Raw genomic sequence first — 13,050 nt, forward strand, 5'->3', positions numbered from 1 at the left:
AAATTCAAGCCAAGGCGCTTGGCATTAAAGATGTGACCACAGAAAGGGACCCTGCCAGTGACAAGACCCCACCCAGCACCAGGACATGACCAGTGCCCAGGAAACATTGTGATGTCTGCAAGTACAGATTTTAAAAAATCAACTATCAGAGATATTTCAAAATCTTCAGGCTAAGCCAACATTTCCTAAAATCTGTTGCCTCAGTTAATCATTGAAGCTGCAAGGCAGGTAGGTTTTGAGAAAACAAGTTCAACGAACAAGTATTTAAGATCCCTTTTTGAGGCCACGGTTGTTTCAGAAAGGCAATGCGTTAGGGCAATGAAGGCAAAGGCACTCTTGATTTCCGGAAGCATCGCCACAGAGCATGGCTCCAGCACAGGCTCACTGCACTGGCGGCACACCTGACCAGCCAGGATGCTCACTGCCACATGCTCCCTGGGGAATAGAATGTTCCAGAGCAAGCTGCCCTGACTCCCAGCACACGCCTGCAACTGCCTGGCATCTCCTGAACTTTCCACCATCCTGCTAAGCAGACTCGCCCTCATCAGCTGCATGCTTGCTATGATAATGCTGCTTCCAGAGGCTGGACAGTAGAGCTGAGAAAATCCACAGGTCCCCCGCAGGCTGGGAGAGGAGCCCTCCTGGAGCGTAGGCAGGTGATGATTTATGTGGAAAGGGTGGATGCTGGTCACAGGCTGGGACCTCTAGACTTGGCTCCAGACTGTGTGGTAGGTGAAGGACACAGGTGGCACCCTCCAAAGAATGCAGTATTAAACAGGTTTCTTGAGAAAGCACTGAGCTCAGTTGCCAGAAAAGGGCACTAGAAGGACCATGTCCAGGGACAAGAGGTCAAGTGAGTCCTTAGGGCTAGTGGGCAAGAGCCAGCCGGAGGACCACAGTTAGAGACAGATAGCGGGGACAGCGGGGGGCTCTGCTCATCTCAGCCGGCACTGCCGTGCTGTGAGATAGCCATCTTCTTTGTCCATGGTGGGTGTCCGACATCCCCACACTCGGACATGAGGTGCCTTGGGCCCAACGCCAGCTGCTACGTAAATAACAATGCCCCATCTATCAGAAGCATTGGTGCTCCCAGGAAGTCAGGGCCACCAGAGCCAAGGTGTGCCAAACGCAGCAGGACAGCAATCAAGTGAACCAGGTCAGTAAGCAAAGGGCACTCAGGACCCAGCATGGTGGCTCACACCTGTAATCCCAGCACTCTGGGAGGCCAAGGCAGGGGATCGCCTGAGCACAGGAATTCAAGACCAGCCTGGGAAACAATTAGCCAGGCATGATGGTGCTCTCCTGTAGCTCTACCTACTCTGGAGGCTGAGATCACTTGAGCCCAGGAGTTCAAGGCTGCAGTGAACCATGATAATGCCACTGCACTCCAGCCTCGGCTACAGAGAGAGACCTTGTCTGAAAAAAAAAACAGTGGAGGAAAGAAAAGAACACTCAGGTGGCCAAGCACGGGGGAGCCAGGCCAGCCAAGCACCATGCATCTGCATTTTCTCAGGCTGAGCCACTTCCTGAACACTGAAGAGCCTACTTCAGAGAAGAGTCTACTTCGGAGAAGGCAACAAGGAAACACTGTACTCTGATAAAAGAGCTGCTCTGTATTTTTAGAATCAAAACAAAAAGTTGTGCTCAGATTCAGAATGTGCTACGAGCATGGACTTTCTCTTCTGCAGGGCTCAGAGGCTGGAGTGTAGGGCTCCCAGCACTGCTGGGGACCCCATCACACTGCTGGCAGCGTCCTGTCCACCTGCTCCCAGGTTCCTCTGAGTGTTACCAATGCTCTTGTACTTGTATGCACGCACAAGCACACATGCATGAAAACACATCTACATGCAAGAAGATACATGTGCACACATGTGCGTGGGCATGCCCCAACACACACACATGCACATCCACACACAATGTGTACACACAGTCGCACGTATCCACATACACATGTGTGCACAGGCACACACCCACACAGAGGCCCCACCCAGAGAGCTGTGTTCAGGCTCTACAAAGTCACACCCAAGCTCTGGGAAGCTGACAGCTCTTCTCAGCTCCAGGCTTTCTTCCTGGCCCAGACTGAAGGCACAGTGAACACTAAAGCCTGGAGATCAAAGCAGTTCCTGCCATCCCTTTAATCCAGAGAGATGGGATTGTTTCAGGGTCTGTGCTGCCTTCAGCACAAAGCCAGAGCTGGGCTGTTGCGGTGGGCTCCTATTCTCCTAGCCCTGACCCCAGGGACTCCCGCACACCTTATACCTCCTTCCTGAGGCTGGCATCTCTGCATGGCAGAAGGAAACAAACAAATGGGACCCCCTTAGCAAAATAATGCAGAAGACACCATGCTCCACTGAGAAAGGAGCCCAGATCAGCCTGAAGAGGCCACAGGGAGCCGAAGGGTTAAAGGAGACAGAGGAGAAGCACTGGGAGGGAGAACAGGAAAACTAGGCTGGGCAGTGGAGGCAGTATCCCCCGCCATGCCCCAGGTGCCAGCCCTAGCCTGCACTGGAGAGGGGCACAGCTAAGTGGCGGGCAGCCCCAGTCCCTTCTCTAAGGAAGGCTTTAGAGTACTAGCCAGGTCCCTGCCTTCACAGCTCCCAAGTCCCATGTGGACATGCCTGCCCTCCCACCAGCCTTCACTACACCTCCTTGATGCAGGTAAGGCCGGCAGCCTGGTTTCCCTCCGCAGGCCAGATTCTGAGGTTGCCAAGGTTATGGAGCTGGAGGTGCAGGAACTGGGCTTCAGCCCAGGTCTCTGTGGTGGTGCTGCTGAGACAAACGGCACAGCCTGCCCTCCCTCAGAGACCAGGATAGAACATCTACTCAAAAGACCCACATACTAGTAACAGTGAAATGAGTGTAGGTGAGCGTGAGAATGTGTGAATGTGCATTAGTTTGTGAGTATGCATCAGTGTGCAAGTGTGCATTGGTTTGTGAGTGTGTGAATCTATGTAAGTGGGTGAGCATGCGTGTATTTGAGTGCATTGTGTGTGAGCTAGTGTGTAGGTATGAGTGTGAGTGTGCATGTGAGTGTGTAGGTGCATGCATGCAAGTGGGTATGGATGTGTGAGTATGCATTGGTTTATGAGTGTGTGTTTCTGTGTGATTACATGCATGCATGTTGGGGGGAGAATGAGTGTGACTGCATGCATCTGGGAGTGTTTGTGTGGATACTTGTGTGTGTTTATGCGTGTGTATAAATATGTGTTTATACATGAGCATGTGTGTTTGTATATGTTCATGAAAAGAGGAGGGATGGATATAACTCATATGCTCAAATGGAGAGCAGGAAAGGTCTCTTCCCACCGCCAAGGCAGGTGGATGTACAGCAGATGGGCACTCCATGGTGACAGGACCAGGCTGAGGGCCACGAGGATAAGGGGGCCAGTGGGAGGGGAAGTGAAAGAGGGGTCCATCTGGGAGGAGAGGCAGTGGGGCCCAGCAGCGGGAGGCAGGCTTGTAGGGGAGGAGGGTTCCAGCTGAGGAGGAAGGCACAGCCAGAGGAGGGGCTGGCAGGGGAGGTATGGTCAGCAGAGGGAGAGGCTGGGGAAAGGGAGGCAGAGCATGGGGTGAACTGGGAGGAGACGGCATGCTGGGCAGTGGGCGCAGGGCACGCAAAGGGATCGGGGCAGGAAAGGTCTCTTCCCTTGCTCAGCCTCTCAGAGTAAAAGGAGGAGCCCGTAGCCATGTGAACTCCCCAAGGGGGTTACATGGACAAGGTTAGGCAGCCAGGCTGCTTCTCCTGCCCAAAGGCTTGCCCAAAACCCTCCTCCTGCCACTTCAGCCCCCATGCTTCTTGGAACTCAAAAACCTGACTGAAAAGGGGTCAGCCTGGCATTGTGGCCACAGGGATGCCAGCCTCCACTGCGGACACAAGGCCACCTCCAAATGGGCTGTTTCACAAGGTGTTCCACTAGTACAACTGGCGGAGAACACGGGCTGAACAGACTATGCCTGCCACCTGCATCCTGCAGGTCTCTCCCAACAATTGATCAAGACCAGCACCTCGCTGCAACTATTCGGTTTTAGGAAGTCAGAGACTAACTAGCAGGTCATCAGCTACAAACAGCTATGTATGTGACAGTAAGAGGTAGGTCTCACTTCATTGAGCCCAGAGCAGGGTGGGAAGGACAGGGAATGCCTCCCAAGCACAATCCATTCATAGTACCTGGAGGACGTATCTGTTCTAGAAAACCACAGGAGGGAGCTACTGTTCCCTTCGGTAAGGGAAAAACTGAGGCATGGGGATCATCACAAGCCTAAATTCACACAGACACATTGGAGGCCCTGAAATGCCAGGAGTCACCCACCTCACATGCCCACCAGCTTCCATCTGAGCCAGGAAATGGTCCAAGGACATTTCTGGACATCTGCAGGAACCTGCGAAGCTAAGGAGTTGCTCCCTGGCCCTCCCAACCTCAGAGATGTGACAGGAGACGGACATCCACCTAAAACCACTGTGAGCCCCAAAAGGGCAGGCACACAGCTCTAAAAGCCGTGGGTGGGGAACAGTGGCAGACTGACAACACCCACAGGAGCCTGCTGAGTGGTCCCCTCGGGTCCCAACACAGCCCCCAGCCCACTTCCACCTCCTTGTGGCCACACTCGGCACTGCTCTTGGGAGAAAGGGCAAGTCCTCAGTGTGGTTTTGCCCCACCTGGGCCTTTGTGGGAGTCGCCCCACTACTCTCACTCACAACCCTGTGCTTGGTCCAGGGATCCTGGCTGAGCGCCCAGTCCACAGGGAGGCATCCTCAAGCAGTTAGGCCTGGTCTGTCCACTGTGCACACCTTCAAAGGTCACCTGAATGTCCTGCCCCGTGGGACTGCAGTCTGAGTTATTGACCAGGGTCTCCCCAATAGACTGCAGCTTCCCAGAGGAAGGGAGCCATTAGTCCCCCAGCACCCCAGCCTCCGGCACCAAACAATGTGGGGTCATGGGAACCAGCGCAGAGAGGCAGGGAGGCCCCAGCAGCTACAGACTCCAGCCCTGTGTCTGCTCCCAGCTCTTCTCAGGTCGGTGAAGGAGCCGCCCCCGTGCCCCTCAGCCCACCATCCATCAGTGTGACCAGACTCAGCACGTGTCTAGGGCTCCTGCCACAGTGCAGCCCCGACAGGGCACATTGTGGAGGGGCAGAGGAAAGCCCGTTGGCCCACTGGAGCACCTCAGAGGTGGAGTGAGTGGGTGCCCCTGGCCTGATGCCCAGGACCATTCTCCCTCTCTTTTGACGAGGCCCATTTCCTGCTCACCCTCATTTCAGCTGCCCTGACAGGGGCAATTCTGGAAGCTTTTTAAAGTTAAAGTTGACTGCCCTTGAGGGAGGATGAGCCAGGAGGTGAAGGGAAATGGACCAGGGGACCACTCAAGCCTATGAGAAAAACAGGGGACGGGGAGCAGGTTCCAGGGTAATGGATGTCCCCTGCCGTTGTTCCCTAAACACTAAACATGGGCCTAGGGGCAATGTGGGGCTGGAAGGAGCAGTGAGGCTGCAGCAGGACTAAAGCCAGAGGTGGGAGCACAGGAGCTGGGGGTTGTGCCCAGGAGAGCAGCAACACTGACCTCAGAAGCATGTCCAGCCAAAGACGAGGAGACTACCTGCCAGTTGCCAGTCCTGGGCGCAGCAGGGGGCAAGAAAGCCCGCTCCCTGCCTTCACATAGCCTGACCTCTGTGCCAGGAGGACCACCCCACCTGTCACCCTTCCTGGCCCAGCTCTAACCCCAGTCCTATCCCTCTAGGCATTGGCTCCGCCAAGGCAGGTGGATGCACAGCAGATGGGCACTCCATGGTGACAGGACCAGGCTGAGGGCCATGAGGATAAGGGGGCCAGTGGGAGGGGAAGTAAAGGAGGGGTTCGTGGGGGAGGAGGGGCCAGCCACAGGAGGTGGGGCCCAGCCAGGGGAGGGACCAGCAGCGCGAGAGGGGGATGGTGGGAGAGGAGGGTTCCAGCTGGGGAGGAAGGCCTGGCCAGAGGATAGACCATCGGGGGAGGTATGGCCAGCAAAGGAAGAGGCTAGGGAAAGGGAGGCAGGGCATGGGGTGAACTGGGAGGAGATGGCGGCTGGGCAATGGGCACAGGGTATGCAAAGGCATAGGGGCACAGCCTGAGTGCTGGCAGATTGGCGTCACCAGAGTACACCTAGGCCATGAGCTTTGCTATCAACAACCAGGTCATCCAAGGCCCTGCGCCCTTCGATTCTGCGCCCTGTGGTTAGGTTGTTTCACCTCCAAGCAAGCAAGCCATGGTTCTGCACCAGCGCTCAGGCAGAACTAGAGCCGCACAGGGAAATTTCAGCTGACTCCCATTTCTCCGTGATAATCGTGATTTCTGTTATCCTGCCTACAGCTAAGAACTCAGTAGAAACCGAAATGAATTTCATTTACATTGAAAAGCAACCAAATTGAAAGCATATAATTTGCACACTGCAATGGATCCCTACAATTTGCACACAGCAATGGATCCCTACTACTTCAGAAAAAAATTAAGTAAAAATATAATATCCTGATTCACACTCATCAAAAAGTGGGTATTTCAAAGCTGTGTAGAGTAAAGTAGCAAAGGGAGGAAGCTCAGAGCTGGCAGAGACCGGGTCTTCCTCTTGCACACATGTGCTGCACCCTGGTTCTCCCCCTGCAATGCAGGGCACTGGCTGGGAGGGGGACCCCTGTGGGAAGGACTGGGGCCCTGCCCAGGCCCTCCTTTCCTAAGATTCCAAGCTGCTCCCTCTGAGGCTCTGAGTCAGTGGGTAGCATCACAAGGAACCAAGCCCAGACATCCAGTGTCTCCCTTTCTCCCCCTTCCTCATCCTCCATGTTCCTTGGCACTCGCCCCTACCCCACCCCAAGATCTCCAGCCCACTCTGGCAGGCCTTGCCCCCTACTGACTGTGAGCAGCTATGGATGTCTTGAACAGGATGCTTTCAGTTCTGACAGGTGCTTAGCTAAATGAAAATTAATTGTATTTCATTTAGGTACAATCAGTGACCCAAAAGCAAGGGACTGGGAGAGGAAAGGAACTCATTTCCGGCCACTTAGCACATATTTATGGGTACCTCCTCAGTGCTGGCCCAGGTAGGAACAAGGCTGTTTCCCCTACAGACCTTTCTGCTCAGGGTCATCAGCATCAAGCACGCCTCCGGGGCAGGAGCTAAGCTCCAGCTACTCAATTCCACCTGTGCTAATAATCATGCACCCTAGCTTTCAGAGCTCTCTCCTCTGCCTCCCAGAGTCCTTGGCCAGCTTGGGCTTTACAGAGAAGGAACCAGATGCCTCAAAGCACCCAGGCTGCATTCCCAGAGCCCTGTGCACCAGAAATGGAACATGAATGCTGCAGGGAACCCCAAGAGCCTTGCTTCGGAGGGGCAAAGGCTCAGAAAAGACAACATAGGAACTTGCTCCATAGCTCAGAGCATGGACTTGAACCCATGTCTCAGAATGCACAGGATTTTTCCAGGCCTCCTGGGGGCTATCCTTGATGAGAAAGCATTTGGGTCTCAGAGAAACGGGTAGGTTTCGAGGGAAGGAGCTCCTTTGCCCCATGGAGTTAACCTGACTCTGAAGCTCACTGGGTTGACTAGTCACTGGGTTCAGCACCAGGGATCACCGTGGAGATCTCAGACTCTGAAGCGGCATCCTGCTATGTATGCAGTGAGGGAAATCCCCTGCAAAGATTCCTTCGTTCATTCAGTCCATCTTTCATCCTCTTTGGGTCATCCACTCCATGCCCAGCATGGCTACTACCTGCCCAAAACTCAGTACGGAGGACAAGGTGCTGTCAACAAGTGACTGCACTGCAGAGTGGCACAGGTCTGAATAGGAGGCAGGTGGTAAAGCAGTGAAGAGCAGCAGAAACACCAACACTGTGTAAATGTGTGTGCCGTCTTCTTCACCCTCTCAAGTACCAAGTTGCACAGCTCATTAAGGACAGATTTCACAGGCTCCTGGAATTCTCTAATTGGAAGACAGAATCCCTGGGGAATCATATGCCCCACTCTCCCCACTGTATGTTTCCCTGCATTGATCCCTATGTGTTTGTCAATATCACTATCACCTGTATAGACACGTGGACTTGAATAGAACATTCTAAAGAGGCCAAAATGTGCTTTTCCAATGTGAAGTTTTTGTCTTCACTACAACTCTGTGTGGTGGGGGGGCAGGGGTGTTCTGCCCTTTACATAAGTGAGAACCCTGAGGCTCAGTGAGAGAAGAGTTTGGATTGCCCAGGGAGTCACAGCTAGCAGGGAAACCCAGATGTCTGCTCCCTAAGAATCCTTGCTCCTAGGATGGGCTTCCTTCCCCATACAGTAACAGTCACAGGGGCTCATCTTATCCCAGGTGGAGGGGCAGAGCTCTGTGTCCAGAAACTCCTTACAGACTCTCCCCTCTCTCTCATTTTTAGTCTTTAATTCTCTAAAAGAAATGACTAAAGGCTACATGGGAAATGTCTTTATTTTAAAAGAGAAAGACAATAACCTAGCCTTTTATTACACCAGCTGACTCCCTGGTGTAATAAACACAGAGAGAATGCAGTGTGGTTGGGATCCCTGGGCCTGCCCAGGGACCAAGCTCAGCCCCTCCCTATTCCCGAGCTGCCCTAGCATCTGGTCAGATTGGGGAGGCCATCTTGCGGGTGCGGGTCTGGCTGTGGGGGCCAGCATGAGGCCCAGGCTAAACACAGACAGATAGGGGGTGGCGGTAGGAAATACAGGAATGCCCCCTGAGAATGGTCAGGCAAGGCCACGTGCTGCCCGCAGGAGGCTGTGGAAGAGGTTGTGGAAGAACCCAGCCTCCCTCTCCTCCCCGGCATGCAGTCCTCTGCCTCTTTTCCCCCTTCCTCCGCCTTTAGCTGTGTCTTTTTGCCTCTGCCCTTCACCTCTACCTCTCTTCCTCTCTTCTTCCGACACCCTCTTTGACAATTCTCCATGTACTCCCTCCTTCCCTCCTGCCCCTACCCATGGGTTGAGCACATGCTGGTCTCTCTCTGACCCTAAGACACAAGTCCAGTGATGTGTCTATCCCTGTGCCAGGCTGAGCATCTCATGGCTCCTCTGACTGTGTGCTGCCCCTGGCATCACCGCCTGAGGACGCCTCCTTAGATCCTTGGGTGCTGGTCCCCTGGGGCCAGGCTGAGGGAATCCTCACCACCGCCCCCCCAGTTATTCTTCCCTAATCTCCCTGGATTCAGCTTCTCCTCGGACCCCTTGCCTCTCTCCAATTTGCTCCCATCACTGCTTCCTTTCCTGAGATGGGCTTCCCCACTCCATTTGATTCACACCATCCCCCTGCTAAAGTGCAGCTAGAGGCAGAAACAAAACCCTCCTCAGGGTCTTCCAAATCTCCCCATCCCCCACTCCCCAGCCCCATCCCCGCCGCCAGTTGGAGATGGGCACAAGGGGAAGCTCTCAAAGCCCCGTCGTGGGGCAAAGACCCCTGGTCCACTTCCACCTCCGGGCAGTCGGAAGAGCAAGCTCCTCTAGGGCCCAGGAAGAGCCCGCAGGAGGCAGACAGCGTCCTCGCCCTTGCAACCATCTCGCCGGTCCGACTGGGAAGACAGTAACAAAGTTCGCGAGCAGAGAAGGCAGGTTCGGGGCAAAGGACGAGTGGCAGCGACAAGGACTAGACTGTGTTTGACCTTGGCAAACCCCACTCCTTCCAGGCCGGAGGCAGATCCACAATAGGGTGCCCAGCAAGGCTGAAAGGGCAGAAGTCCTTTCCCACCACCTATATACTCCCCTGGGTCCGCAGGGCTGGGAGGCGAGCCCCGCACGCGCTCTAAGTGCACAGGAGAAGAGCCCCGCGATGAGCGCAGAGCCGACCTTTGCGCCCACCCTGGGGGCCCGATCCCCTCGCCCACTTTCAGTCCCTCCGCGGGGATGGGTGCGGCAAAAGAGCGGCGGACCCCTCTGGCCGCCGTCTGGCAGCTCACCAGTTACCTGACCTTGGCCAAATCTTTCTCTCTCCACACCTGTCTCCCCTGTCCACACTTCACGCCCAGGGGCGCTTTATGGATTGTAACTCTGAAGAGAGCATTGGCCGGAGGGTGCCAGCCCCGACTGCGTCCCCAACTCGCTGGAGTGACCTTGAACACACCCCCAATAGTAGCCTCAGTGTCCCCACCCGCCGCCTAGGAAAAAGCGCTCATCGTCCCAGCAAGTGTGTCCGACCAGATGCGGGTCGCGCGGCGACACTTACCGTCCTCCAGAGACGTGGGCGCTTGGCGGGGACCAAGGTGGCTGTGACCAGCAAGTGCGACGCAGCCACCACGAGCCCAAAGCCGATGGCCAGCAGGCTGCGCACGGGCAGCAAGGCATAGGACACGAAGGTGACCAAAAGGAGCTGCCAAACCCCTTGTTCGGCGGCCGCTGGTCCCCCGGCCGCCCCGGCGGAACCCCGGGCGGGGCCGCCCAGCGCGAAAGGACAGCAGAGCAGCGCGAAGGTGAGGCTGAAGAGCAGCGCCAGCTGGCCGACCTGCTGCAGCTGGGGCACCTGCAGGGACCGGACGTTGGTGACCACGAGCAGCGCCAGGAAGAGGACGCAGTGCACCGGGTGCGAGCCCTTGGCCAGGCCAGGCGCGGGCCCCGGCGCGCCCAGCAGCTCGGCCAGCGCCAGCGCGCCCGCCAGCAGGCTGAGAACGGCCAGCGCCTTCAGCGTGGCCGCCTGCTCCAGCCGCAGCGTGTAGCCGCGGAACAGCGCCTCCAGCTCTGGGCAAGCGAACTCCTCGTCGCACGCCCGGAGCCCGCGCCGGCGGCTTGGCCCGGCCGCCCGCTCGGCGCCCCCGGGCTCGCCCGCGCCGCCTCCGCCGCCGCCTCCGCCGCGCGGCGCCCCCGCCATCTCAGCGCCATGCAGCGGCCGCGGCCGCGGGCGCGCCCCTCGCCGGCCCGGGGCGCCGGGGCGCGGGCGGCGGCGCCGGGGCGGGCGGGCGGCGGGCGGCGAGGCGCCGGGGCGCGGGGCGGGCGGAGTTGGGGCGCCGGCTGCCCCGCGCGCGCGCCCGGAGCGCGTCCCCTCCCGCCCGCCGCGCCTGCGCACTGGGGTCCGCCCGCGCCCCGACCGTAGTCCTCGGCGGCGACCGCGCTGCGACAGCCGATCCCCGCGAGCCGCGAACCTGGGCGCGCACAGCCCGCACCCCAACTCCGCGTCCTGCGTTCCCGCCCGCCGGAGGAACCGTGTGACCTCGAGCACCTGCCTTTGCCCCTCCGAGCCTCAGTTTCCCCACCGTGCACAGTGGAACCCACCCTCTTGGCGTCACCTGGGGAGTCGAAAATGCTCCAATCCTGCAAAATGTGTGCCTTCCCCCTCCTCAATGAAACCAGGCCACTTGATTTGAGAGAGGCCGGAGTCTGACTGCGAACCCAGGGCCTTCGCCCCTGCGAGACGGAGAAGCGACGCCCAAGGAACCCCGGGGTCAGAAGGAAGGTGGAGGCCTGGGACGTACGTCCCCTCCACGCGCACGCGGGACCCCCGCCCGGCAATTCTTCCCTAAGCTCTAGGGTCCCGGAGCCCCTGTGGGCGGGTTCGGGGTGCGGGAGCTGTGCTAGGGAGGCGGCGGGCGGCGGAAGTCCAAGAAACCAAGTCCCGGGAGTCGGCCCGAAGGGTCCCTCCTGGGTGCGGAACTGAACCAGGATGGGGTCCTGGCAGTGCTGTGTCCCAGGAAGAAGGTGTGAGACTGTAGGTGCAGGGATGGGGCAAGAGATGGAAGGAGAAGGGGCGCCGCTGTTTGTCCTAAAGAGGAGCTGGACGCCCAAGAGACAGCGAAACGTTTTCTTCTAGCAGGACAATTGGGACGGAATGACCCGCTGGCCCATGGGGGTTAATTCGACCCGCGAGTCGAATAATATCCAAAAATGATCTTACCTTCATTTACTATGAAGAAGGCAACTTTGTATTGGTGCTTCAAGTACGTGATGCGATTTGGTTGCCGAGACGGCCCCTGGGTTGGAGGCCCCTGGGCTGCCTGCATCCCCCTTACAGTGAGGATCCTGGATGATCAGCTCCCTCCAGGGAACCTGGAGAGGAGTAAGTAGCCCCTGCCAGAATCCGTGTCTCCTCCATTATCCCGGTTGCTTCTCATCCCCTCAGTATGGATAGACCAGGAACTGGAATCCCATGAAATCATGGAGACCAGGAGGCCTGCAGAAGGCCCCACTCCCAGAAACCCCGATTTAAGGGATCTCGTCCAAGCATTGGTCTATTTTAGAAATGCCCCAGGGATTCCAGTGACTCTCAGGGATTCCACGTGTAGTTATATGGAACAAAGATTAGAATATGAGGCATTTCCATTTTATCTGGAATCAGTGTCAGGTTGAACCATACGAAATTGCCATTTTTGTAAAAGGGCCAGTTGTCACATGTCGGCTCTTTCACATGCTTCAATTTAATTGCAGATGAAGACAACTCTAGTCTTTGTCTAGAGTAGGGGCACTTTCCCACCACTTGTCCCCCGTAGCTCACACCAAAGGCCCCCAGCAAACACACGACGACAGCTGGTCCCTCCTCCTGGAATAGTATCCCCAACACAACATCCTTTATGAAACCTTTTTGGTTCCTTCTGGCACCGCTCATTGCTTTCTTCCCAGTCCCAGTCTTCATGAAAGTTCATACCCACCACTCTGTAGCCTCATTTTCTCTTCATTTGTCTTCCTCCCTTCTTTGAGCTGAAGCCCTCGGAGGGCAGCACTGGCTCTGAAAAGATGGCGTGGCTCAGCCTTTCTTTGTCACTGGCTTGAGAAAGCACCTTCTTCTAATCACTGGTCCCCTGCTTGTCCCCAAATAGTAGCAAAGTCTGCAAGATTTTTCAAGTGTTAAGATTGAAGTGAAGATTTCCTTGTTAAGTGATGTGGTATATTTTTGTATCCTCACAATTTTATGAAAGAAAAGCTGAATAATATCCAAAAATGATCAAACTACATGAAAATGAAAAACGTATGATAAAGTTATCTGGGTGCAAAGTTTACAAATAAATGGCACCTTCTTTTCCCTGTTTTGGTTCTCAACTCTGTCCTCACGCAAAAAATGACATTGGAACAGGTTCAGTGGCTCATGCCTGTAATCCCAGCA

At 56.2% G+C, this 13,050-nt stretch overlaps 1 protein-coding gene across 1 annotated transcript in view; it reads right to left on the minus strand.

Annotated features, from left to right (window-relative positions):
• The window catches only part of ADCY1 (adenylate cyclase 1), a 126,529-nt gene extending 115,702 nt beyond the window's left edge, over window positions 1-10,827 (minus strand). Inside the window, exon 1 of the mRNA XM_012458522.3 lies at window positions 10,189-10,827. Within this exon, the coding sequence (XP_012313945.3) occupies window positions 10,189-10,827 (639 nt within the window). The remainder of the gene's footprint in view (window positions 1-10,188) is intronic.
• Between the last annotated feature and the right edge of the window lie 2,223 nt (window positions 10,828-13,050).

Source organism: Aotus nancymaae, unplaced genomic scaffold (assembly GCF_030222135.1).
Source record: "Aotus nancymaae isolate 86718 unplaced genomic scaffold, 86718_ANA_hifiasm-v0.15.2.pri h1tg000065l, whole genome shotgun sequence".
NCBI lineage: Eukaryota > Metazoa > Chordata > Mammalia > Primates > Aotidae > Aotus > Aotus nancymaae.